The sequence below is a fragment of the Dromiciops gliroides genome, chromosome 2, assembly GCF_019393635.1.
Source record: "Dromiciops gliroides isolate mDroGli1 chromosome 2, mDroGli1.pri, whole genome shotgun sequence".
Classification (NCBI taxonomy): Eukaryota; Metazoa; Chordata; class Mammalia; order Microbiotheria; family Microbiotheriidae; genus Dromiciops; species Dromiciops gliroides.
Genome location: NC_057862.1, coordinates 610,794,939 through 610,822,554, shown reverse-complemented (window position 1 = coordinate 610,822,554; position 27,616 = coordinate 610,794,939). Strand labels below are relative to the sequence as shown.

The 27,616-nt window shown below is 35.8% G+C and overlaps 1 protein-coding gene across 6 annotated transcripts in view; it reads left to right on the top strand.

Annotated features, from left to right (window-relative positions):
• Positions 1-27,616, top strand: part of EML4 (EMAP like 4) — a 167,047-nt gene that overhangs the window by 39,535 nt on the left and 99,896 nt on the right. For 5 of the 6 annotated variants that reach the window (XM_043984399.1, XM_043984398.1, XM_043984397.1 and 2 more), the window contains exon 1: positions 17,543-17,792. The exons of the other annotated variant lie outside the window; for it this stretch is intronic. In XM_043984399.1, coding sequence (XP_043840334.1) covers positions 17,726-17,792 — 67 coding nt within the window. In that variant the 5' untranslated portion in view covers positions 17,543-17,725. Of the gene's footprint in view, positions 1-17,542; positions 17,793-27,616 lie in introns of those variants that run through there. 6 annotated transcript variants of the gene reach the window in all.

The window sequence follows — 27,616 nt, the reverse complement described above, 5'->3', positions numbered from 1 at the left end:
TCACTTAACCCCAATTGCCTCACTAAAAAAAAAAAAAAAGCTTATGGAGTGGAGAGGAAGATGGGGAAGGACTGGGGGAGTGAGTGAGCCTTACTCTCATCAGAATTGACTCAAAGAGGCAATAACATACACACTCAAGTGGGAAAGTGGGAGGGGAAGGAGATAAAGTGGGAGAGGTGAAGAAGGGAGGGCAGATTGGGGGAGGGGGCAGTAAAAAGCAAAACACTTTCGAGGAGGGATAGGGTGAAAGAAGATAGAAAATAGAGTAAATATCATGGGGAGGGAATAGGATGGAGGGTAATACAGTTAGCAATAAATATTGTGAAATAAATGGTAAGCAGGATGCTATCAGAAGGACATATGAAAAATGCAAACCATCAACAGAGAAAGAACTGATGGTATCTGAAATACAGATTGAAGTATAAGTTTTTTGTTAGTTCCTCTTTCTAAAGTTATTTTGTCTGTTTTCTTTCACAACCTGACTAATGTGAAGATGTTTTGCATGACTGCACATGTATGACATATTGAATTGCTTGATTTCTTAGGGAGGGTTGAGGAGGGAGGGAAGAAGAAAATTTGGAACACAAAGTTTTAAAAGATCAATGTAAAGAAAAGTTTTTTTATATGTAATGGAGAAAATTCTAAATAAAACAATTAAAATTTAAAAAGAAAGTGGCATTGGGAGAAGTGAAAGAAGACAACATAGCTAATTTTGCAGAACTGGTTAGATGGATTTAATCTCCAATCTTTGTAATAAAGTTTGAAGCCACTCTGTTATTGTATGGTATAATCACTTAATTCTTTGTTGTAATATTATAATTATTGAGTCATAATCCTACAGTCATAGTGATTCTTACAAAAGGGTGAAATAAAGGAAAATAGGTATATATGGGGGGGGTGTATGTGGCATAGAATTACCAGACCTCAAACCATAAAGCAGTAATCATAAAACTATTTAGTTAAAAATTAAGAAGTAGATCAGTGGGGGACAGCTAGGTAGCGCAGTGGATAGAGCACCAGCCCTGGAGTCAGGAGTACTCAAATCTGGCCTCAGACACTTAACACTTACTAGCTGTGTGACCCTGGGCAAGTCACTTAACCCCAATTGCCTCCCTTAAAAAAAAAAAAAGTAGATCAGTGGGATAGACTCAATAAGCAATAAAAATAATAGCTAATATTTTTATAGTACTTTAAAGTTTGCAAAAACACTTTACAAATATTTTATTTTATCCTCACAATCCTAGGAGGTAGATACTATTATTATCTTCATTTTATAGATGAGAAAACTAAGGCAGACAAAAGTTAATTGACTTGCCCAGAGTCACACAACTAGAGTGCAAGGCCAGATTTGAATTTGAGTTCTTTCTAACTGGAAATACATATTCTGTCTACTGTAGCAGCTACCTGATCCAGACGTAAACAGAACAGAGCTGTGCTCACCAAACTCAAGAACACAAAATACTTGGGTAAGGGCTCCATAACTACAAGTTTTAAATGTAAACTCCAGTGTAAAATCCAAAAACTTTTATTTTTCTTGTCTTAGTTGGACAGTTTTTATTGCCCAGGTAATTTGATAACTAGGAACAGAATGAAGAGCAATCACAGCCCTGGTCAACATCATTTACAGTTGCTGATGTCCAAGGGAATATGATAGAATTTAGAAGTCTTACTTTGAGTTATGTGTCTGTATACATACATGTGTGTGTGTGTGTGTGTGTGTGTACACATACATATATACAAGCATAACACCAGGCCTTTATCAGTTAACTGCTTCTCTTCTGATTTTAAATGCACAGATTTTGCTTATGCAAAAACTTTCCAATTTTATGTAATCAAAATCTGTAATCCTTTCTATATCCTTTGTTCATGAATTCTTCCCCTATCCATAATTGCAAAAGGTATTTTCTTCCTTGCTCCTGTAAATTTAATAATTTGACCATTTATGTCTAAATCATGTGTCCATTTGGAGCTTTGGTATATGGCACAAGATGTTGGTTTGTACCCAAATTCTGCCAAATTGCTTTCTACCTTTTCCAACAATTTTTGTGGTATAACATTGTTACCTCAGTCATTGGAATTTTGGGGATTTATCTAACATTTATGATACTGTTTTCTTTTGATTCAATATTCACCAAATATTTTCCTTATGTCAGAACTTAGAGAATATATATAGAAAATTAAGAACTACATTTTTTATAGTCATGCCTTGCATAGAGTAGGTGCTTAGTATGTGTTTGAATTAGAGACCACCTTAGAGTTGTAGATTTATAACTGGACAAGAACTTCTAGGTCAGATTTCACAAACACAGTATTTTAGAGATGAAGAAACTAAGACCCAGAGTGGTTAAGTAAGTTGATGAAGATCAGACAGGTAGTAAGTTACAGAACTGGTGTTTAAATGCAGGTCTTCTAAGTCCAAAACCATCACTCTTTCAAGTGCCCCAAGGGTTTCTAGATATTTTAGGATCATAACTTGAAAACTGGAAGAAATCTCTGAACCCATTTCATCTATCCCCTTTCTTTCTTCCCTCCTCCCCACACCCCTTCATTAAGCAGATGAAAAAAAAAAAAAGGCTTACAAAGTTTGTCACTTGCCTGAAGTCACACAGTAACTGTCAGAACAAAGATATGAATCTGAGCCCTCTGACTTCAAATCTAGTACTCTTTCCACTATCCTGTGCTGTTTCTGAATTAGCTAATACAGCTATCCCTCACTGAACCAAATGAATACAGATCCTAGAGAGACTGGAGTCCAGAGTTCCCCTGCTACATACTTATATAGTTTAACTGAGATTCAAACCCAGTTCTTTGACTCTAAATTACTGTCAGCTCTATATCGAATACTTTTTAAAATTGGATTTCTAGGGATAATGATAGCAAGCCTGGTTAATTTGGCAGACTTTAATGGCATTTAACATAGCAATTAATTTGACTTGCAATATTTTGCTTTTTGACTAGAAGAAAGAGGAAGTGGTTTACACCAAGAGAGGCAAGTCCCTATATCCTGTATGATAACATATCATATGCCATGTCTCTTATGAAAGCTTTACCATTTGCCATTTTCCCTGAGTCATTATTAAAGTAATTGGCAAAGTATAAAAGTATTTAATGTTTTATTTATGTGTAATCTGAATCTGAGTGAAGTTCTAAATGATAACTTGTACACTGAGTAGTCAGTTTTTAGACTTTTTAGTCTGTCTTTACTCAGACAGGATGTCTGATAATAGCTCACATTTACATAATGCTTTTCTTACAACATCCTTTGGAGGTCAGTAGATTGTTTTTAACATCCTGGAAATGGTTTTGGCAAGTTTATATTATATGCTTTTTGAACTGCCTTGAATTCCTAAAGCTTTCTTTGCTCTGTTCTAAGATCTTTAGCAGTATTTATGAATTTCTTGGAGGAATGCTACATTTTTCAACTCAGAAATGACCACTATTTGTCACTTGGTTTTTGGGGGGGGGTTGGGGGGGGTGGTTGTGTTATTTCCTTCCTGTATTTAATGTAAACTAAACAGTTTAGCACCTGTTGAGCAATCATTTGCTGAACTGAAAGATCTTTATGTAATACAAAAGATCTTTAGGCCTTTGTGCTTTTATATGTTAGCAGTTATGGATATAAGATGATGAATTGAAGCTGTGGGGTATTTTTGTTCATATAAGCATTTATGTATGTGTTTTAATATATATACTATATGTACATATATAAAATATGACTTATGCAAGATGATAATGAAGATAGGCCCATTTTGCATATTAGGCACGCCTCTTGCTTTTTATTGAATCCATTTATTGAGAAATACAAGTCTAATTTGTCTACTATAGAATGCTTTTTAAAAAACCATTCCACCAAATAGAAACAAATTTTTGCTAACAAGTTTCATAAGTTGATAATGTTTAGTGCAGAGTAATGTTTTTACTTGTTTTTATTATTCTAAACTTGTTTCTTAAATATCAGAAAAGGAGTATTTCCTAGGAGTGGTATATGCATTAATTTAAAACTTCCATTTTTATAGCACTTTACAGTGTATAAACAACTCTGTAAGATACACAGTGCACATATTATCTTTATTTTACAGAAGGGAAACCAATTGATCAGTGAGGTGAACTGATTTGATTAGGACCATACAGGTAGTAAATGTGAGAGCCAGAACTAAACTAGATTTCTTTTCTCCAAGGCCAGTGCTCCCCACTGCATCTCATATTTGTCCTATTGTCTCTTACATAGTTATATTGAACTTGCAGGCCACTAAAACTTTTGGTTTTGGGGTTTGGGGCAGAGAGTTTGCTCATATTTTTGAAAAATTTTCAAATTAAGCATTTAATTGTTTAAATGTTGATTTAAAAAACACACACCTCAACATTCAACATCAGTACAACCATTCAAACTTGCTTAGTAATTATTTACATTTAAATTAGTTGTATATCATATATCAGTTTTTTTAAAACCATTCCAAGTCATCATCAGGATACTTTGTCCATTCTCTCACCTTTTTTGCTCATGGTTGCAGTCAGTGTGTATTTCATTGTTATGGATTTTTCCCTGCATTCATAAATATCTTTTCAGTTTTTTTATTATTACTTGCTGGTCTTATTTTCTTTCTTTTTTAAAAATTTTTTTAAAAATTTTATTTTACATATAAGGTATTTTATTTTTTCCGTTACATGTAAAGATAGTTCTCAACTTTGGTTTATACAAGCTTTACAATTTCAGATTTTTCTTCCTCCCTCCCCCCTCCCCTAGACAGCAGGTAATCTGATATAGGTTATATCTATATATCTATATAGATATATCTATACACACACACATATATATATATATATACACATAATAACATTAATCCTATTTCTGCATTAGTCCTGTTATAAGAGAAAAAATCAGAGTAATGATGGAAAACCTCAAAATAGGAAAAAAACACCAGCACCAAAAATAAAAGAAATAGTATGGTTCATTCAGCATCTATACTCCACAGTTCTTTTTTTTTTTTTTTCTTGGATTTGGAGATCCTCTTCTATCATGAGTTCCCTGGAACTCTTCTGTGCCATTGCATTGGTGAGAAGAATATAGTCCATCACAGTAGATCAACACTCAATGTTGATGATACTGTGTACAATGTTCTTCTGGTTCTGCTCATCTCACTCATCATCAGCTCACGTAAGACCCTCCAGGTTTCTCTGAACTCCTCCTGCTCATCATTTCTTACAGCACAATAGTATTCCATTGTATTCATATATGAATACAACTTGTTCCCACAACTTGTCCAGCCATTCCCCAATTGATGGGCACCCCCTCAACTTCCAATTCCTTGCTACCACGTAAAGAGCAGCTATAAATATTTTTGTACATGTGCGTCCCTTTCCCCTTTCCATGATTTCTTTGGGAAAAAGTGCTGGTCTTATTTTTATTGTGGTATTATATTAATATACCACAATTTATTTAACCATTCCTCTTTTACTGGACAATTAGCTTCCTTCTAGCTTATTTTTTAATTATACAATTCTACTATGAAAATCTTTGAACAGAATGCTTTTGGACTTTCTGTCTCTCGGTCTCTGTCTCTCTCTCAACAGAGCAAATCATGGAATTATAGAGTTAGGAGGCATCTTAAAAGCCTTCGAATCCAGCTCTTTGCTGAAAGTATTTTCTCTTGTACAACATACCTGAGAAGTGATCACCTAATCACTAATAAAAAGAAACATAAATCAAAACAACCCTGAGATTTCACCTTACACCTTACAAAATGAAAGATGACAAAATTGAAAGATGACAGAAGATGAGAATACTGAGCGTTAGAGAAGTTTTGGAAAGATAGGCACACCAGGCAATTGTTAGTGAAGCCATGAATCAGTACAACCCTTTTGGAGTTACATAAAGTGAGAAAAATGTTTATACTCTTCAATTCAGAGATTGTGCTATTAGGCTTATGCACCAAGGAGGCCTTTAATAAGAAGATGTTATATACACCCCCCCAAAAAAATTATTTTTTGCACATTTTGTCATAGCAAAGAATTGCAAACAAATTAAATGCCCACCAGTTGGAAATGGTTAAGAAAATTGTGATACATTCATTTGATGTGATTGTACTATGCTATGAGAAACAACCTATATGGTGAAAATAGAGAAGCATGGAAAGATCTACATGAATCTGGTGCAGTGTGAAGTAAGAAAACAATATATAAAATTACTATAAAAACCAAATGAGAGGGGCAGAGCCAAGATGGCAGAGGAAAGACATTAAACACACAGAGCTCCTGATACAATTACCCCCAAAACAGCAATAAAAGAACCCCTGGAGGAGAAAAACCCACAAAAATATGGGCTGAGATTATTTCCAGCCATAAACAGATTAAAGGGGGCCTTGCTGAGGTACCAGTAAAGTCCAAACCCGGGATCGCACCCTTAGAGTCCCCAGGCATACCTCACCAGAGGAACTTAACCCCCAAGCCTCCGAATCATCTGCAGCACCAGCGTCTTCTGGAACTGAGCTTGTGGTCGGGTGAGAGGGCTGAACAGCTGGCATGGGGGGAAAGTGCAGGGGTGTCTGCGGGACCTAGGGAAGAATTCAGGTGTCCCTCCCCACAGGGGAACCAGAAAGAAATCCTGAGCAGCGGGGAGGCCCAGATGGGGAAGGGGCACAGAAAGCTTTGCTGGTTGGTTGTTTAGTAAGTAGTCTTGAAGTTACCTTCAGACCAGAGAACAGGCCAGGTGAGAGAAAAACCTGCCCTCCCTCAAACCAAAATGCCTGGGACCCTCTGAAGCTGGGAACAGTAGTGTAGCCTAGAAGCAGGGCCCCCCAGTGGGGAGTTAAAAGTCAAGTAAAAGATGGCAAGATGAGCAAGCAAAGAAAGTTCAGAATTATAGAAAGTTTCTTTAGCAACAAGGAAGATCAAGGTGCACCCTCAGAAAAAGACAACAACCTCAGGACCCCTACATCCAAAGCTTCCAAGAAAAATATGAACTGGTCTCAGGCCATGGAAGCTCTCAAAAGGGATTTTGAAGAGGAAGTAGGAGAGATAGAAGGAAGATTTAGAGAGAGAGAGAGGAAAGAATGGAAAGAGAAATGAGAACGATGCAGGAAAGTCATGAGAAAAAAGTCAACAGCTTTAAAAGTCAAATGGAAAAGGAGATAAAAAAGCTGTCTGAAGAAAATAATTGCCTAAGAATTAGGATTGAACAAATGGAAGCTAGTGACCTTATGAGAAATCAAGACACCATAAAGCAAATCCAATTGAATGAAAAAATAGAGGGCAATGTGAAATATCTCCTTGGAAAAACAGCTGACCTGGAAAATAGATCCAGGAGAGGTCATTTGAAAATCATTGGACTACCTGAAAATCAGAACCAAAATAAGAGTTTAGATAGCATCTTCCAAGAGATTGTCTGGGGAAACTGCCCTGATATTCTTAGAAGAAGGCAAAATAGAAATTGAAAGAATCCACTGATCACCTCCTAAAAGAGATCCCAAAAGGAAAACCTCCAGGTATGTTATAGCCAAATTACAGAGCTCCCAGGTCAAGGAGAAAATATTGCAAACAGCTAGAAAAAAGGAATTCAAATACTGTGGAGCTCCAATAAGGATAAAACAAGATCTAGCAGCATCTATATTAAAGGACCAGAGGGCATAGAATATGATATTCCAGAGGGTAAAGGAACTAGGATTATAGCCAAGAATTACATACCCAGCAAAACTGATTGTAATCTTTCAGAGGAAAAAATGAGATTTCAATGAAAAAGAGGACCTTCAGTTATTTGTGATGAAAAGACCTGAACTGATTAGAAAATTTGACTTTCGAATACAAGACTCTGGAGAAGCATAAAAAGGTAAACAAGAAAAAGAAACCATGAGGGACATTAAAGAGGTTAAACTGTTTACATTTTTTTTTAGTGAGGCAATTGGGGTTAAGTGACTTGCCCAGGGTCACACAGATAGTAAGTGTTAAGTGTCTAAGGCCGGATTTGAACTCAGGTACTCCTGACTCCAGGGCCAGCACTTTATCCACTGCGCCACTTAGCTGCCCCTACTGTTTACATTCTTACATGAGAAGATAATACTTCCAACTCATAAGAACTTTCTCAGTAAGGAGCACATAGAGGACACAGGTCTGAACTGAATATGAAGGGATGATATCTGTAGAGCAGTCATTTCTTTGTTTATCCTTGTTCCTTGTGGGGCAGACAGGGTGGGGTGTCTTACGTCTGGGGCTGGATTTGGGCTTGGGGTCTCCTGGGTCCAGGGCTGTTGCATTGTCCATTTTGCCACCTAGCTAACCCATGATGACATCTTTAAAATAAGGTTGAGGGGTAGGAGGAATAGACTGGGGGAGGGGGGAGGGGAGAGGTGGATTGGGGAGAGGTAGCTTACATGAAAGAAACAAGAAAAAAGCTTATGAAGGGGAGGGGAAGAGGGGAAAGGAATAGGGCAGTGAGTGAACCTTACTATAATGAGAATTGGTTCAAAGAGGGAATAACATACATACTCAAGTGGGTATGGTAATATATTTTTGCCCTTTGGAAAAGTGTATGTGGAGGGAGATAAAGGGGGGGGGAAGGAGGGGAGGGAAGTTTGGGGGAGGGAGCTGTAAAAAGCAAAACACTTTGGAGGAAGGTGAAGATGTTTTGCATAACAGCATATGTATGACATATATCGAATTGCTTGATTTCATAGGGAGAATTGAGGAGGGAGGGAGGAAGAAAAGTTTAAGAAACCAGAATTAGCTCAAAGACCTTAACCTCATCAGAGTGGGCTCAAGGAGGGAATAACATACACATCCAATTGGGAGAAGTAATCTATCTAACCCTACAGGAAAGTAGGAGGGGAATAGGATGTGAAGGGAGGGTAGAGTGGGGGAGGGGGCAGTCAGTAGCAAAACACTTTTGAGGAGGAATAGGGCAAAATAAGATAGAAAATAGAGTAAATATCATTGGAAGGGAATAGGATGAAGGGAAATAGTTATGATGATTGACTACAATGGCAAAATGTATGGTATCTACTATCTGTGCTATTGTGAAGAAAATTCTTTATCAGGTTTAAGGTACTATATAAAAGTTATAATGAACACAATGCTGTTAGAAAAACCTGGAAAGACCTACATGAACTGAGGCAGAGAGAAATGTACTGTATACAAAATAACAGCAATAGTGTAAAGATGATCTGCTGGGAAGCTTGTGGTTGTTTTCAGCAAGGCAATGATCCAATATAACTCTGAAGGACTTATGAAAATTGCAGTACACCTACAGAGAAAGAACTGATGGTATCTGAAAAGAGACTGAAACACATTTTTTTTTGACAACTCCTTAATCTGAAATTTTGTTTTTATCTGTTTCCTCTCACAACCTAGCTAATGTAGAGTTGTTTTCCATGACTACTCATGTATAACTTACATTGAATTGCTTGAGTTCTTGGGGTAGGGGGTGGGAAGGGAGGGAGGAAGAGATGTTGGAACACAAAGTTTTAAAAAATTGATGTCAAAATTTGCTTTTACACATAATTTGGGAAATAAAATTCTAAATTAAAAAAATGAGATAATATTTGTATAGTGCTCAACACAGTGCTTGCACGAGTAGGCACTAGATAAATGTTTCCTTCCTTCCTACAAAAATGTAAATGGAAAGAATAACCATACATGCCCCCCCCTCCAAAAGATCATGTTGTAAAATTATTGAGAACAACCATGGCTTCAAAGAATGGATATAAGAAGAGACCCACACCCCTTTGCAAAAGTGGGAAAAGTATACTGCACACATTTTCAGACTTTTTCAGCATATTGGCCAGTTATGTTGATTTTTTTCTCTCATCTTTAAAAATATTATGTTAAGATATAGCTCTCTCAGGGAGGACAAAAAGGAGTCATGGGAGAAGTTATGGTAATATAAAAATAACATCAACAAAAACATTTTTAGAAATAAAAAGAATATATGACATAAGATGTTGGTCTAAGCCTACTGATTTCCAGAAGTTTTTATCAAAAAGGAATTCTTTCCTGAGTATGTTTTGGGATTTACAGAACACTGGGTTGAATTCCATTTTTTCTGATTCTCCCTTGTCTAATCTGTTCCATTGATCTATGTCTCTATTTTCAACTAATTCCAAATGTTTTTGATGACTGCTACTTTATAGTATAGTATAATATATGGAAGCATTCTCAGACATAGCCATATATACCAATCACACCTAAGGCCCATCAAATATCTTCAAATTGATTTTTTTTTAAGTAACTTGATACCTATTCTCCGTTTCTAGTCTCACCCCTCTTTAATCCATTCTTGACATAGCAGCAGAAAATAATCTTTCCAAAGCACAAATCTGACCATTGTCAAAGAAAAAAATCTATACTTTTGAGTTTCGGCACAAGCTTGCCAAATAGCTTTAAAAAAAAAAATTTTAGATTATTCTAAATATAAGCATTTTTCAGCTTAAAGAAATGTCCAGCCTAACAAAGTCCCCTTCTTCTATTGGACAGCTCTCTAAAAATAGTTATTTTTTAAAATTCTAATTCATATTATTTTTGAACAAGGAATATATTTCACAGTTAAAATCATGTAAGTTGGCCAAAGTTTAGTTAAGTTTGCTTATCAAATAGAATGATAGTCACTAAAGTTTCTGCACTCTTTGATAATATTTCTAAAATATTTATTTGTTTGTTTACTATTTTATTCCATTCGTTCAAAAACCATTTATGACACTCCCCATTTTATCTACTTTCCTAGCCTTAGCTCTTACTATTCTCTATCATGAATTGTACATTACAATCAAAATGGACTACATCTGACTTTGTCAGAATTTATACTCCATTACTCCCCTCTATGCAGTGGCACAAGTTATCCCTCATACTTGATATGCATTCCCTTTTCATCTCACTTACAGTGACCAAGCCCTTGGGAAGGGACTTTGGAAAGGAGGAATTTTTATTGTACATTCTGCTCATCACTAGGAGTTATTTAAATTCCTTTTACAGCCTGAGTAGAAAAAGAAATTCATATTTTAATACTCTAAATGAAGATTTGAGACTTTCTTAACTAAATTTTAGCTTATCATCTAGTAAACATGGTTTCCATACCATAAATTGTAATTCTCATGCTATGCATATTTGTGTTAGCTGTGTCTTTATGTTTACATAGGGCAGGTACCTAGGTAGCTCATTCTTTTTTTTTTCCTTTCTGTTTTTTTTTGGGGGGGGGGGAGGGGAGCAATGAGGGTTAAGTGACTTGCCCAGAGTCACACAGCTAGTAATTGTCAAGTGTCTGAGGATTTGAACTCAGCTCCTCCTGAATCCAGGGCCCGTGCCTTATCCCCTGTGCCATCTAGCTGCCCCCAGGTACCTCATTCTTGTTGCCCTGCTAATAAGGAATTGTTTTCTGGCACTGATGAGGCTCATGTCTAAATCCTTCGTCCCAGGGATCCTTTTGCTAGCGGTCACTCTCACTCTCTGTCTCTCTGTCTGTCTCTCTCTCCCCCCATATGTATACATACATGTTTGTTTATTTGTTTTTATTTTATATAGAGAGAGACAGTAGGAGATAACTAGAAGCAAAGTATATAGCTATCATTTGGGTATTTCTTAAACATGAACGTAATGTAATATTACTGTGCTACAAGAAATTATGAATTTAAAGAAACATGGCAAGATTGATATGATAAAGAATGAAGTGATTATAACCAGGGGGAAAAACATGCAAAAAGACAAAAGTAATACAAATTGAACCAAAAGAAAAATTGAATACTTTTTAATTATAATGACCAATGAACCTGGCCCCGCTAGAGAAAATTGGTAAAATGCACTTCCTTCATATCATTGCAGAAGTGGGGGGAACTATGAGTATAAGACATAACAGATACAATCAGATTTGGTTGTTGTGTTGGTTTTCCTAAATTGATTTTTTTTCTCTTTTGAATTGTTTGTTACAAGGAATGTTTTACTGGATAGGAAGACAAAAGAAAAATATTCAGAAGCGAAGGTGATGTGTGCAGCTAAGTAAGTAGCACAGTGGTTGGAGTTCTGGGCCTGGAATCAGGAAGGCCTGAGTTCAAATTCAGCCTCCAACACTGACTAGCTGTGTGACCCTGGGCAAGTCACTTAACCTGTTTGCCCCAGTTTCCTCATCTGTAACTGGTGATAACAATAGCACCTACCTACCAGAGTTGTTCTGAGGATTAAATGAAATAATAATTTAAAAGTATTTAGCACAGTACCTGGCACATGTTGTTAAGTTGTTTTTCAGTAGTGTCTGAATCTCCCTGACTCCATTTGGGGTTTTCTTGGCAGAGATACTAGAGTAGTTTGCCATTTTTTCTCCACCTCATTTTGCAGATGAGGAACTGAGGCCAGCAGAGTTAAGTGATTTGCCCAGGGTCACACAGCTAGTAAGTGTCTGCGGCTGGATTTGTACTCAGAAAGATGAGTCTTCCTGATTTTAGTCCTAGGACTGACTGCCCCACCTAGGTGCCTTTCTGGAAAGTAGTAAGTGCTATATAAATGATAGTAATTATCATGCCAAAATAAGATAGCAAATTTTATTTTTGGATTATAAATGAAACTTCTATTTCAGGAATAATATCAGAAATTCAATAAGCTTATATTATTGGATTATTTTAGTATAAAATTGAGGGCAGAGAACCTTTTGTCTACCGAGAACCACACTGATCAGTAGGAAAAAATTTTCTAGAGAGTAGATAAAAGTAAAAAGCAACTCTATTTTTATTCAGTGAGCATTTTTTCCCTTGAATAAACACTCCAGTTTCCTTTCTGTTAAAATTTAGAAAAGGAAAACAAACTCTATTCAAGAAATACAATCATTCATTCAGTAAGCATTTATTAAGCATTACCATAAACCAGGCACTATAAGTGCTATGTTACAAAAACAGAAATGATACAGTCCTTGTCCACATGGAAGTAACATTTGTTTTTTGACTGGACCTGTGCTTTTATTACTGTAGAGAACTCCTAGTGGGGGGAACTTCTTCTACCAATGCAGTTGCACATCAGCCCTGCAATTAGAATCTTAGATTTGTCTGAAGTACTGAGAGGTTAAGTAATTTGTCTAGGACAAAGTAGCCAGCATATACACCTTCCTGACTGAGGTCAACTCTCACCACAGGACAGTGCTACCCCTCTACATTCTGTTGTACTGTCTGGACATTCACTTTATTCTTTGCCTCAGTTACATCTTCCTCCTCTTTATGAAGTGGAGACTTGGGATAAAGGATCCTTAGGAAACCTGGAGAGGATCTTTCTCTTTCCTGGCCCTACTTTTCCCTTTTTGTCTAGAAGGTAAAATAGGGTACTATGCTGAAGATACCCAACTAGTAGATAGAGCCTGTGTGACCATAATCCAGTCATTTGACCCCTGTGAGCCTCAGTTTCCTCATTTGTAAAATTAGGTTGGACGAGGGAAAGGGAAGGGATATGTTCACTAATGAAGGTAAATTTAGAATAGGAAACAAAATCTTATTCAAGAAACAAAATCATTCAACCAGCATTTGTTAAACACTTAACTGTATATCAGATATGATGTTCAATGCTAAGGATACAAAGACAAAAATAGTCCAGTCCTTGGTTGTTTTTTGACTGGACTTGTGATGCCCTCTAAGTCCCTTTGCACTATAGATATATCTATAGTGAGATGAACATATACAGATAAACATAATATACAAAGATATACAGACATATACACATTGATCTTACTATTTGATATTTTATTCCAAGATAATAACCAATTACTTTTGAGTAAGGAAGTAGCATAATAATGAATTTTTTATAGAGCGCTTTAAATGCATTATCTCATTGAGCCCCACAATTGTACTTTGAGGTAGATATAAGAGATAGCTCCTCAGTTTTACAGATGAGGAAATTGAGACTGAGAGGTTACATGACATGCCTATTGTCACATACCTAGTACAGGATATTAGATTCATACTCACTTCTTCCTGATTCCAGGATTCGGCTCCCTGCCCACTAGACAATATTGTTTAAGCTGGATTGGAATTTGAAGATATGAGGAGAAAAGAAGATAATACAATAGTTTCTATAAGATGATAAAGACTTGAACTGGGTGATGGCAGTAGAATGGAAAGGAAGGGATGGGGTATGAGGGACACGGAAGAGAAATCACCCAGGGTGATGAAGGGTTGGTAAAGAAGTTAATGATGACTGAAGTTTTGAGCATGTGCTGTTAACAGAAATACAGAAGTCAGAAAGAGGCTGGTGTGAGGAGGAAAAAAGTGGTTAATTTCTTTTTAGCTGTGTTGACTTTGAGGTGCAGGAAGTCTTGGCAGTTAAAATGCAGGATTGGAACTCCAGAGAGAATTACAGACTGGAGATTTTGACTATCATCAACATAGTGGTGATATGAAGATGAGGAAAGAAAGCTAAGGAAGACTCTTAGAAGGCAGGAAAAGTTAGAGGAAGTAGAACTAAAATAGCATTGTGTCACTATAACAATAGAACGAAGTTTCAGTGATGGGGTGAGCAATCTCAGGTGCTACAAAGAGACCAAGGAGAGTGAGAAAAGGACATTGAATTTGAGGTCATTGATGACCCTTAAGGGAATAGTTTGTTTTCTAGAGGGTGGTCGTAGTAGAGAACCCAATTAGGAGTAGCTGAGGAGTAAGTAAATTAGGTAGACTGGAGTGTTGACTATTCTTTCAAAGAATTTAGTTGTGATAGGATGATGTTAGTGTCAATAGCTTGAGCAGATCCACTCTTTATGGGAAGGACTTTTGATGGAAAAAAGGTCTTAAAGGGGATGTGCTAAAGGGCACGGTAGAGGAGTGCTAGCCTTAGAATTGGGGGGCATCTCTTACTTAAGAGACGATAGGGTGTAGGTACAGAGATTTTTAAACCAGAAAGGAAAAGAAACTAAGGAAGTTCACATCAGATGACCTGTCTTCTCAGTAAACTAGGAAGTGGGCCACAAGGAAACAAGAAGAGGTAAATAAATGCGCTGCCTTTCCATAGTATGATATTTATATATGATTGTAAGACATGTACTTTGTCACTTTTGTTTTGTGGAGATAGGTTTCTGGACCAGTTTGTGTTATGTCCAGTTACCATTTGAGGCCTATAATCTGTTACCAAGCCACAGCATTTGGATTTAAAACCAAATTTTTTAAAAAACAGGCTTACTTCTTTTATTCACTGTTTGGTGGAGACACTAAATATCAGAGGAAGGGACAAAAAATGGGTATTGGAAAAAAAAAGGAAAAAAAGGTTACAAAACATTTCAAAAGCTAGGGAAGCCCTTTAATTTTAGTAGTGGTGCTTGGATACAGAGTGGTTCAAGTGTAAGAGGATTGGCTCTGGAATAAGAGGACATGCGTTTTAATCTCATCTTTCCTGTTGATTGCCTCTGTGCCATTGGGCAAGTCACTTAATCTACTGGGTCTCATTTGTCTGATCTAGAAAATGTTAGATGTTCTAGATAATTCTCTCCAGCCCTTACCATCCCATGATCTAAGTCTGAAAAGCAATTATCCATTGTACAGGTTAAATCTTATTATGATAAACTCCTAAATACATGCTGTAGTTTTTAAAGTTAGTATTACTTAAAATAAATCAACTATCACTTGGAAATCTTTTTTGTTGATATATAAAAGTTTGGGGGAAGGACATTTAAATCGGATCTTTTATTTAACCTTCAAAATGCTTAATATATTTTGAAAGTAATGATATATTTTCTTAGCAAATCTAAACACATATTTTATATATAAAAGTGATTTTTTAAAAATTCGATTTTGCTCTCACTTTTTCTTGATTTTCTTTATATTGCCCTACATTTTATGGATTTCTATCCAGTAGGTTTCTGTTATCATGATTATATATAATCTAAGAATGACAGCAGTATTTTCTTAAGGTCAATATTAGGAGCCTAAAACCCTCAACTTGTTGGGTTGAGAAGTGATAGTCTTCATACTCAAATTTACAAGTGAATATTTGGTAGAGAGTAAAACTATGTATACTTTGGGGGTTGGAAGAGGGGTTCTTAACTGTGGGTTCATAAAACTCCCCCAGGGTTCCATGTATACATTTTAGGGGGTTAGTGAAGGTGTTTGGATTTTTAAAAATATATATTTTGATAACTGTATTTCTGGTAATTTTTTTTTCTGTAATCCTATGTATTTTATTTTATTCATTTAAAAACTTTGAGAAGGAATCCATAGCTTCACCATACTGCCAAAGGGGAACATACATGACACATAAAAGGTTCACAACCCCTGTTCTAGGATGATTTACTCTTAGTATGTCTTCAGCCATAAAACTATCTGTAGTTACTCTGAAAATTGATTAGTTGTCATAAGTATAAAAGACACATTTAATTCTGAGCCAAAAATCTATAGATTTTGTTTATGCATCTTTGAAATTTATGCTTCTGATCTCTTTACTTCTCTGAGGCTTTTGATTGGCTTTCCTGTTGGCTAACTTATTTTCATCCCATCATCTGGCCAGATATATTATCTGTTACTTGGATTTAGTCTTGATTCAAGACTGATTCTTTAAGTAGGACTTCCCTTTTGTTGTACTGCGCAACATAATCATTTTGTTTCTATGTTTATTTAACTTGGGAAGTGTTAAATTATTTGCCCTTCTCAGTTATCTACATAAAATTTGAAAGTATCTAAACCATATATACTCTGGAGATAAAGTTACATTATATCTTATTATGAATAGTTTTGTTTTGAAATTTAGCATTATAAATTCATTCTGCCGGTTAGCTGCAGTAGTAGCTACCAAAAAGAGTGAATGTTTATCATTCTCATTAGTTCACCTGGGCTTTGAGATTTTGTAAGAAATAAAGTATGACTGTGCTTTACAAAATTATAATTTGAATTCAGACTTATAATGTTGGAAATTAATATTTTTTCAAATTACAAATTATATAAGTGTATTATTGACAGTCATTTTTTAATTTCTATAAGTAGTCTGAAAATCAATAATTTAAGGAAAATGGTTATGGCCTGTGGTTACAGCCATTTTTATTTCAGTGAAATGATTGTAATAAATCTGCCCAAATAATTTTCAGTATTGAAATCTTGAAACCTAGATTTTTTCCATTGATTAAAAAAATCTAAATCTAAATGGAAGTAAAATCACATTTTGTACATTTTTTTAAGGAAATGTGACTTTATTTTTTAAGAAAGACTTCTTTTAATTATTAGAAGAAATTCTAGGACCAGGTTTCAAACTATGGTTTTATATTTGGCTTATCTTTTAGAAGGTAAACAGTTCTGTGGGTTAGAACTGATTTTTAACCATAACTAGATAATAGAAGATTTTTTTTAAAATTGTGTTTGGAAGTAATACATACTATAGTGAATATGCATGTGGTGCCTTAATTCAAGTATTTCTGCTGCCTGAAGTTAGCCACGCCCCAAAGCAGCCTCAATTTTTGTCTATATCCCACCCCCTTTTGCCTTCGTGCTCAGCTTGCACTCTCTCGATCTCATTTTGTCTCCTCTTTGTCTCCTTTTACAAATGAGAAAAAAACCAAAAACAACAGTTTTCTCCCACTGAGAGAGCAAAGAGGCTGGAGAAGAGATATCTTGAGAAGTTTTTATTTGTGCCAATACAGAAGTGCTTTGTGGTGGGCCATCTGGATTGGGAGGATTTCCTCAGAATTCCAAGTATGCCGTCAGATTGAGAGAGCTGGGATTTGTTCTGAAACTCTGGGAAGGCAGCAGGAAACGTAGACAAGAGTTGGTTTATAGTGCTTGTAATGTAGGTGGCAGGAATGGAAGACAGCTTGCCTGGTCTCGATTCACTGTGTGATACTTCTACACTTTTGAACTTCTGCACTGGTAATGTATCTTTCTTCTTTCCTGGGAATTCAAATTGGGCCTCACAAACTTTACTTCTCATGACAAAAAAGAGTCTTATGTTAGAAGTCTTAAAAAGAATGAATTTTCACTTCATCAGGTTTTTTTCAAACACTTGTATGTCAATAAGTAGTATAAATGTTTGCCTATATATTTTTACAAAGTACTCTAATTTAACATTGAAGCCTCTTTTTAAACAAAGATATGTGTTTGCCAAGGAGTCATACTAGTTTATTAGATCAGTTTAACGAAGTAAGAAGAAAGATCTTTCAAAAAATTAAATATAATTGTATAAAATCACAGACCATTATGACAGTAGCTTAAAGCATAACATAAAAGGAAAAATTTTCATAGTAAGTCTTTTAATTGAAATCTAAATCATTTAAATAATCAGAAACACATAACTGAATTTGGAGCTTTTGTTTTTTGAGAAATCTAAGAAACTGTCTAAAATTGCCTTAGCTAAATGTTTTACTCTTTACTTTAAGCCTTTGAAAGCAGTCACCTTAATCAAAGGGGTGCTGGTGGTTAGATGTAGTCAAAAAAATTTCCACAGGGAATAGTAATTGTAGAAAGCATCTAGTATGATTGCAAAATTGGTTTCTTCAATTTTCTTTTTTCCTTTTAAATTATGCTTGAATGTGGTTTTTTATAAGACTGTTTTACAAAAATATATATATGTCAAAGGGCATAATTGGTTTTCTGTCTTTAATGATTATTATTTACAAATATCTATTTTCAAAGGGTACTTTTAGTTTAGCCATCAAATTGCTATAGAGTAAGAAACATTTTCTTAGATTTAACTATTAAAACAAATTGACTAGAAAGAAATTCTTTAAGAAAACATATAGAGCTCTTATATTAGATAAATTGAAATAATTGTATAAATAGGCAACTTTGTGTTGATATTACTCATTTAAAGTTATAAATATATAAAATCTTTTGAATATAAGATTCATAGCCATATTTGATATTCTATGATAAATTAGCTATTTCAGAATTCTAAATGCCTTCAGTTATGAAGTTTCATTCTAAGGTATAATAATTTATAAGTCATTTCTAGCTTATCTTTTAAAAATAGAGTTAGGTAACCTTTATAAATAGAACACTATAAAATAATGTGGTTGAACTCAATACGTTCCAGTGTAAATTCACTGATCCATGATGACAAGAAAGAATCTTCCATGAAAAGTTTTTATGTTTTTAGAGCAAGATTAGTTGAAACATTAGCTCTTTTGTCGTTTAATTCTTTGGACATTTACGGTATCTCTGAAAATGTAGATTTTTATGAAATTTGTCATAATTGTGGTTCCATTTTTATTTAGTTGGTAGACAGATTTACAAAAAAACCTTGTATTCAGAATATGATGAATGAAAACATTTGCTATATAATTAATATTGTGGTTTAAAGGGTAGTCATTATATAATTTTATCCTGCAAGAAATGTAGTGGAAACAGCTTTCTTGGAACCCAAACTGGTCTTATTAAAAACAGTTGATAAATTCAGCATTTTCTATTCACCGTATCAAATGTTAAGCCCCGTTGAATTAGAAACTGTGCCTTTTTGTGTATTCTTTGACTCAGATGTACTCATAAGACCCGTTTTCATTACATAATTATGTTTTGCAATGCACATTGATCCCAAGGTTCATAACTATGGTGCCAGAGTGTGCCACAGAGAACTCACAAGGGTGCCCTGGATTATTGTACATTTTCAAGGGAAACCTAGCCACTCAGATTACTAGCTTAAGGTAGTTCACAGTTTCAACATTAGATAGCGCTACATTCCCTCATGGTTCTCAAATGATAGAAATGTGGTTTTGTTTACTCATCCTTTTGGCTTTGCCAGCAACTTCTCTACTTACTAGTTTGTGATGCTATATCTTTTCACAGCTTATTTTCAGCAGTGTGACTATCATAAAAAGCAGGTACCACGGAACAATCAGTGTGGAGCAGGAAGTGAGAGTTGTGCAGTGCTCAATAGGTGCACACATCCCATTATGAAGTAATTGTGGTTGTTTAAGAATGAAATTAAAATTTCATATTTTTCTTTCAGTTTTTACATATTATTTTTTCATAAGGCTACTAAGTTGTTAAGACATAAATACTTGTTAAGTTATTTAAACCTAATTCCTTAAACAGAACTGTTGGTTATTACTTTTGGCCTGGAGGGTACTGTAAAAAAAAATTACTGAGACATTGAAGATGCCATGAACTGAGAAAGTTTGGGAACTTTAGCTAGTCAGTCATGTAGATGAGAACTAGATCAATTTGTTTCTTTAAGTGTTGATGAGATTTAGGCAAGAAAGAAGGTGTTTTACTTCATATCTACTGTAAAATTTCCCATTTCTATCTTCCCCTCTTGCTTGAACCTAAATAATTTAACAGCTTAGATGTATTTTTATTGCCTGGATAAAGATGTATATTTGGACAAAGTACCTTAAAGTAAAATTCATTTTTTGTTCATTCTGTTTTCTCACTGAATTCCTTTCTTGTCTTTGCCACTCTAAGAAATGGTCAGAAACAAGGTAAAGAGGAACAAACTAAAGGCACTTCTGATTTTCAACTGTGTGTGCTTCTAGGAATACAGATGTCATGGTGATGAGAGGATAGACAATAAAGTATAAACCACTGTTAGCTTTGCTCTTCCTGTCTTCCTCTTTGGTATTCCCATTTCTAGCCATGTTTATCTTTGGAAATGAAGAATAATTTATAGAACTTTATTCATAGGCTGTAAACTATGTATGGAATGAACTTATTTACCTTAAAGTTTTGAAAAGAAAAATGAGGTACCACATATACAACACTTTTGCAAAACCCTAATGTGCTACATATAAATGCTAGTAATTGTTATTTAATTTTAAAGTTAGTTACAAGTACAAATATGTCATTAGAACACTAATTCCCAACCCTTTGGGAATTACTTTATATAACATGTTACTTCGGGATTGATTTTTGTGATACCTTTATGTTCCCTCACTCTAGTCCTCAAAACATGAAAAAACTTTTATATGATATATGTTGTTGCTGTTTTTTTTTAAATAAACTAAAATAACTTTGGCTTAGGAAAGCTCCATTCCTCCTGAGGTTACGTGAACATCAGGTGTGAAAGAACAGGATTTCAGAACATTTTAAAATAATTTTTCGATAGAAATTAATTTTTTTGTTTAAAAAAATAAACATTAATAGAATATTAACAGAAATCCCTAATTCACAAAGTGTCTTGTGTTCTATAACAAAGCTTCTTAAACTGTGGGTCCTGATCCCATAGGGGATGTTGGGGGTTGAGAACAATTTAGCAGTGGTAAAAGGTTATGTATACCTGTTTGATATAACCTAGATAACTAAAGATCATGGAAAAAGAGGGGTGAAAGTTCTATAGTATGGCTGTGGGCACCAATGACAAAAAAATTGATTCTCACACACACATACCCTCGCCATTCAAGGAAAAATACAGAGTTATCAGCCATGTTTCATTGGTCAGTTCTCTTTTCTGGTGGGCAGTTTAGGCCACAGCTTCTTAAGCTTTTTCCACTCACTACCCTTTTTGCCCAACACAACCCCAGGTATATAAAATAGGTATGCAAATCAAATATTTACTGTCACATTTTTCATGACCCCCCACATTCAGTTGTGCAACCCATAGTTTAAGGAGCTTCGGTTTAGGTGATATGAATATAATGAAACTCTTATTTACCTCTAAGATTCTAAATGTCTATAAAATGTATGCGTGTGCATGTGCGTGTGCGTGTGTGCGTGTGTGTGTGTGTGTGTGTGTGTGTGTGTGTGTGTGTGTGTGTAGTAAGAAAGAAAGTGGTTATATGTGAAATGTTACCTTCTTGGCCCATCGAATATAGTAAAACTTCATGAGTGCAGTAAAGAAATTGAATTAGATGATAGAATCTCAGAGTTGAAAGAGACCTGAGTTCAATCAACCTAGATGTCCTCAAAGGTATCCCAAATTCGTGTCCAAAACAGAACTTGGTATCTTTCTACCAAAATCTACCTTTTCTCCAGACTTCCATATTTCTGTTGCAGGCACTGCCAAACAGCCATTCATCCTTCCAGGTGTTCAACCCAGTAATCATCCTTTACTCCTCACTCTCCCTTACCACACACATCCAGTATGTTGCTAGGACTTCTCAGTTTTACCTCCACATCTCATATTCACTGCCTTCCATCTACTTAACATGGCCACCCTTCATCACCTCCAGTTGTGGCCTTCTAATTGGTCTTCTTGCCTCTCTCTAATCTGTCTTCTACACAGCAGCACCGAAAGTGGTTTTCTTAAAGCACAAGTTTGACCATGTTACTGTCATACACTGTAACTACAATGGTTCCATAGCAAAACTCTTCTTGACATTTAAAACCCTTTGCAATTTCATTCTAAGCCATCCATATTCCCAGCTTTATGACCTGTTACTCCCTGTCACGCACTCTGGTCCAGCCAAACTGACCTTTCTCTTCCTCACACAAAGTACTTCACATACTCAGTATGCCTTTGCACAGGCAGTCTTTGTGTCTATTATACATTTTCTCCTCACCTCTGCCTTTGGATGTTTCAAAGCTCAGTTCAAGCACCACCATTTACATCAGTAGTTTTCTGATTCTCCTCAGCTACTTAAACCTATTTCCAAAAAATTACCTTATAATTATTTTATATGTACTTTACTGAGGCTCAGAAAGGTTAAGCAATTTCATGCATTGAGAAAGCATTTATCAGTGCCTACTATATGCCAGAGACTGTGCTACATATTGAGGTGGGGGCGGGGGCAGAATTTAAGCAAAAAAAAAAGACAGTCTCTGCCCTCAGGGAACTAGTACCATATTGTATTTTTGTTAAATTAATCTGGTCAATCTAAGTTTTGTGGAGAGATGATGTACAATGGATTCCCAGAAACAAATTTGAAAACAATTTCTGAACAATATTTTCTTGATTTGCATACTCCTAATGCATATTAAACACAATCTTACATTATTTCTACTGTATACTTGTTGTCTCCTCCCTCAATAGAATGTAAGCCCCTTGAGAGCAGAGACTTGAACTTTTTATCTTTAGTGGCTAGCACAATATTAATTGATTCTAGACCAGGGGTTCTTTACACTTTTTGTGTGTCAAGGAATGCTCTGTGACAGTCTTGTGAAGCGTTTATGGCTCTTCTTAGAATAATGTTTTTAAATGCACAAAATAAAATGCATAGAAAATACAAAGAAAAGCAGTTATATTTTGAAATGCTGTTAAAATGTTTTTGAAAATTCTTGGACCTCATTAAATCTCTCCATGGGACCCCTTAGTGGTTCTTCATAGGTTACCAATTCCTGATTTAGTCTAACTCAGTCTTGAGAGCCAGATTTCCATCTAAAGTAATCAGAGGGGGCGGCTAGGTGGCGCAGTGGATAAAGCACCGGCCTTGGATTCAGGAGTACTTGAGTTCAAATCCGGCCCCAGACACTTGACACTTACTAGCTGTGTGACCCTGGACAAGTCACTTAACCCCCATTGCCCTGCAAAAAAAAAAAAAATTAAAGTAATCAGAACTCTCCACTTGAACATCTCCAGTAAGGGAGAATCCAGTACCTTCCAGAATAGCCCATTTAACTTTTGTATAGCTTTTTAGGTAGCCTTGCCTGACATTAACTCTAAATTTACTCCTTTGCAACTTCCATCAGTTACTCCCAAGTTCTTTTTTCTGGAGCCATGCAGAATAAATCTAATCTTGTCCCTGGGACAACCTTTCAGATATTTGAAGATATTAGTCATGGCACCTAATAAGTCTACTCTTCACCAGCTAAACATTCCCAATCTTTCAGCTATGTTTCATATGGCATGATACTGAAGACTTTCTTGTTCCCTAGATATTGACTAGCTTTTCAGTGTTCCTCCTAAAATGTATCAAGAAGTGTACTCGATATTACAAATGTATTCTGACCTCATATCTTTTTAAAAAATCTTTATTGATATATTTTGTTTTTGAATCACTTAAAGGTCTTACTGTATTCACCCCCTCATATAAACAAAAAAATATAAACATATATCATATAAACATATAAATCATATAAACAAAAAAATCTGTAAAATGAACTTGAGACAGAAATGGCCAGTAACTCCAGTGTCTTTGCCAAGAAAACCCCAAATAAGGTCACAGAGAATCAGACACACCTGAAAACAACTGAACAACAACCCTCAAGGAACTTACATTATAGTGAAGGAAATTAAAACATAAAAGAGGATCTGAAAAGGGGGCTGGGGAGGAAGGAGAAGCTGCCTGGCAGAGAGAGTTTGGAGAATGAGGATTGGCTGATGTGTGGGGCCCTTCCCCAAGAACTCAACAATGGGGAAAGGGCAGGGAGTGGTGTCAAGTGGCAGCTAAAGTTGGCCTCCATGCTTGGAATGCTTTCCTGACCTCAAAGGCCACCTTCCTGATTCCTGCCCCCCACCAGTTGTAAGTGCTCTCCTAACGCATAATTAATTTGAATTTGTTTTGTTTGTATATATTTTTATCAACTTCTTTATTGCAACTTACCCACCCCCCAAACTACCCTTTCCCCAGTCTCTCTCTTTTTTTTTCCCAGTCTCTCTTTAAGAGACTGTTCTATCTTTGTCTTTATATTCCTAATGGCTTGCACATTGCTTAATGAATTATTATTAGCAATAACAATTAATATTTTATAGAGTATTAAGATTTGCAAACTGCTTTTACATGTTATATTATTTGAACTTCACAGTAACTCAGCATAATAACTTGGCTAGAATTACAATTAGTATGTATTTGAAGCAGGATTCAAGCTCAGGTCTTCTTGACTACAGGTCCAGCCGTTTCTCTACTAATCCATGTAGCTGCCTAGGAAAGGAAATTATTTGAGAAGGCAGGGAAAGTGAGGTGTGTAAACAGATAAAAATGTATTTGACATCTGGGGTACCTCCACTTCCTTTCCTCTTTCTCTTACTTTTGCAGTCTGTCTTCTGACCTCAACATTTGATGAAACTGCTCTTGTCAAAGTTACTAATGATCCCTTAACTGCCAGAGGACTTTTCTCAATCCTTATCCTCCTTGACCTTTGCAGTAGCTTTTTTTTTTTAACTTCGTTTGTTTGTTCGTTCATTTATTTATTTAGGATTTTCCCTACCTTACATGTAAAAACAAATTGTAACATCGATTTTTAAAACTTTGTATTCCAAATTCTCTTCCTTCCTCCCTAGCCCCTGCTTAAGAACTCAAGCAACTGAATATGTTATATATGTCAGCAGTAACTTTTGACATCGTTGCTCACCTTTGTTTCCTTGATACCCTCTTCTGAATTTTCCTCACATTATTCTATCCTGGTTCTTGTAATTAACTGACTGCTTTGTTGGATTTTCATCTAAGTTGAACCTCTTAACTGTAGGTACCTCCCAAGGCTGTATTTTGTGCCCTTCCCTCCATACTATTTTTCTAGGTGATTTTGTTGGTAGTACACATGGATTTAGTAATCATAGATAAACTGACAATTCTCAGTTCTACTCATCCAGCCCTAACCTCTTATTAGACATCTTGAACTAGATGTTCCATAGACATCTTAAACTGAACATGTATAAAACTCCAAGCCCTCCCCTTTTTTCCCCCTAACTTCCTTATTACCATGTCAGCACTATTATCCTACTTAACAGAGCTCAAAATGTGTCATCCTCAACTCTACAGCCTGCCCTCCCCCCCACACACACACACACTGTGTTGCCAAGACCTGTGGATTCTAATTTTATAACATCTCTTGTATATCTCTTCTCCTCTGACATTGCCACACCTTGGTACAAACTCTTATCATCTCATACCTGGACTATTTAAATAGCTTACTGGTTGGTCTCCCTGCCTCATGTTCTTTCTCACTCCATTCCATCCTTCATTCAGTGGTCAAATAGATCTTCCTAAAGCATAGGTCTAACTATGTTACCACCCTTATTCAATAGACTAGTGATTCCCTATTGCCTCCAGGATCAAATATAAAATCCTGTTTAACTTCCAAATCCTTCTTAACTTTTCCCCCTCCTACCTTTCCAGTCTTGACATACCATGTTCACATCCTCATACTCTGTGACCCAGTGGCATTGGCCTCTTTGCTGTTCCTGGAACAAAACACTAACCCCACACCATGAATTTTCACTGGCTGTCCTTCATTCCTGGCATCCTTTTTTGCAATATCTCTGCTACCTAGCTTCTCTGGCTCACTTCAGGTCCCAGTTAAAATCCCATTTTCTACAAGAAACCTTTTCTGGTCCCTCTTAATGTTAGTGAGGGCAGCTGGGTGGCACAGTGGATAGAATGCCACGCCTAGAGTCGGAAAGACCTGAGTTCAAATGTAACCTCAGACACTTACTAACTGTGTGACCCCAGACAAGTCACTTAACCCTGTTTGCCTCAGTTTTCCCATCTGTAAAATGAGCTGAAGAAGGAAATAGCAGATCACTCTAGTATTTGGCCAAGAAAACTCCAAATGGGCACACAGAAAGTCAGATATGACTGAAACAACAACAGCAAATGTTAGTGTCATCTCTCTTGATTATCTTCAGTTTATCCTGTATATATTTTATTTGTAAGTCGTTTGTTTGTTTGTGGACTGTGAACTCCTTGATGACAAGGACTTTTTTTAAATTTTATTTTCCTCCCCCCCCCACTTTGTATCCCCAGTGCTTACCATAATACCTGGTTGCATTTAATAAATGCTTATTAACTTGACTTGAAAATGAATTATCCATAATCTTATGTCCAGTTTCAGTGGCCGAGTTGGGACTTAACCTAGTGTTCTAACTCTACAAATCTATTTACACTGCATTATTCTACCTGGCTTCAGTTGCCTGACTTGATTCAGAGTCATTTTTCATTGTTATTTCATCACTATAAATTGTTCTCCTGGTTTTGTTTATTCCACTATTCTTACAGGTATTCCCAGTTTCAACTGAAAATGCCCATTTGACCATTTTTTTCTCATGGCAAAATGATATTCCATTACACTTGTATACCTTAATGTATTTATCTATTTCCCAGTAGGTGAAAACTCACTTCCAATTTTTTGCCATTATGAAAAAAGCTGCCACAGATATTTTTGTACAAATGAATCCTTTTCCTCTTTCTTTGCTTTCTTTGGAGTATAGGATAATAGTGGTATCATTGGGTTAAAGGGTATAGACATTTGGTGACTTTGGAGCCACATTTCCAAATTACTTTCCAAAATGGACCAATTCACAACTCCACCAAAAGTGCATTAGTGTCCCTGTTTTCCCAGTATTTGTCATTTTCCTCTTTTGTTATCTTTTTCAGTCTGATACATGTGAGGTAGAACCTGGAAATTGCTTTAATTTGTATTTTAAATACTTTGGTGGTTATAATTGTCTTTGAAATCCTTGGAATATATGTCTTGCAGTGGAACCGATGAATCAGAAGGTATGGTACATTTTGTTGCTTTATAACAATTTAATCATTGCTCTAGAAGGGGTTCTTAATCTTTTTTGTGTCATGGACCCCTTTGGACAGTCTGGCAACTTGTGGACCCCTTCTCAGAATAAGGTTTTTAAATTCACAAAATATATAGGATTACCCAGGAAGCCAATTATATCGTATCATAATTATGAGAATATTGATTTTTTTTTTTTAGAGTTCAGAGGTTCCAGGTTAAGAATTAATACCTGATTTTTTAGAGAAAGATTGTCTCAGTTCACAGCTCCACCAGCAGTCTTAGGATTCTGATCTTTCTTTAGCCCTTGCGACACTGACAATTTCCAAGTCCTGTTATCTTTGCTATATTGCTGGGTGATGAAGCCTTAGAATTAGCCT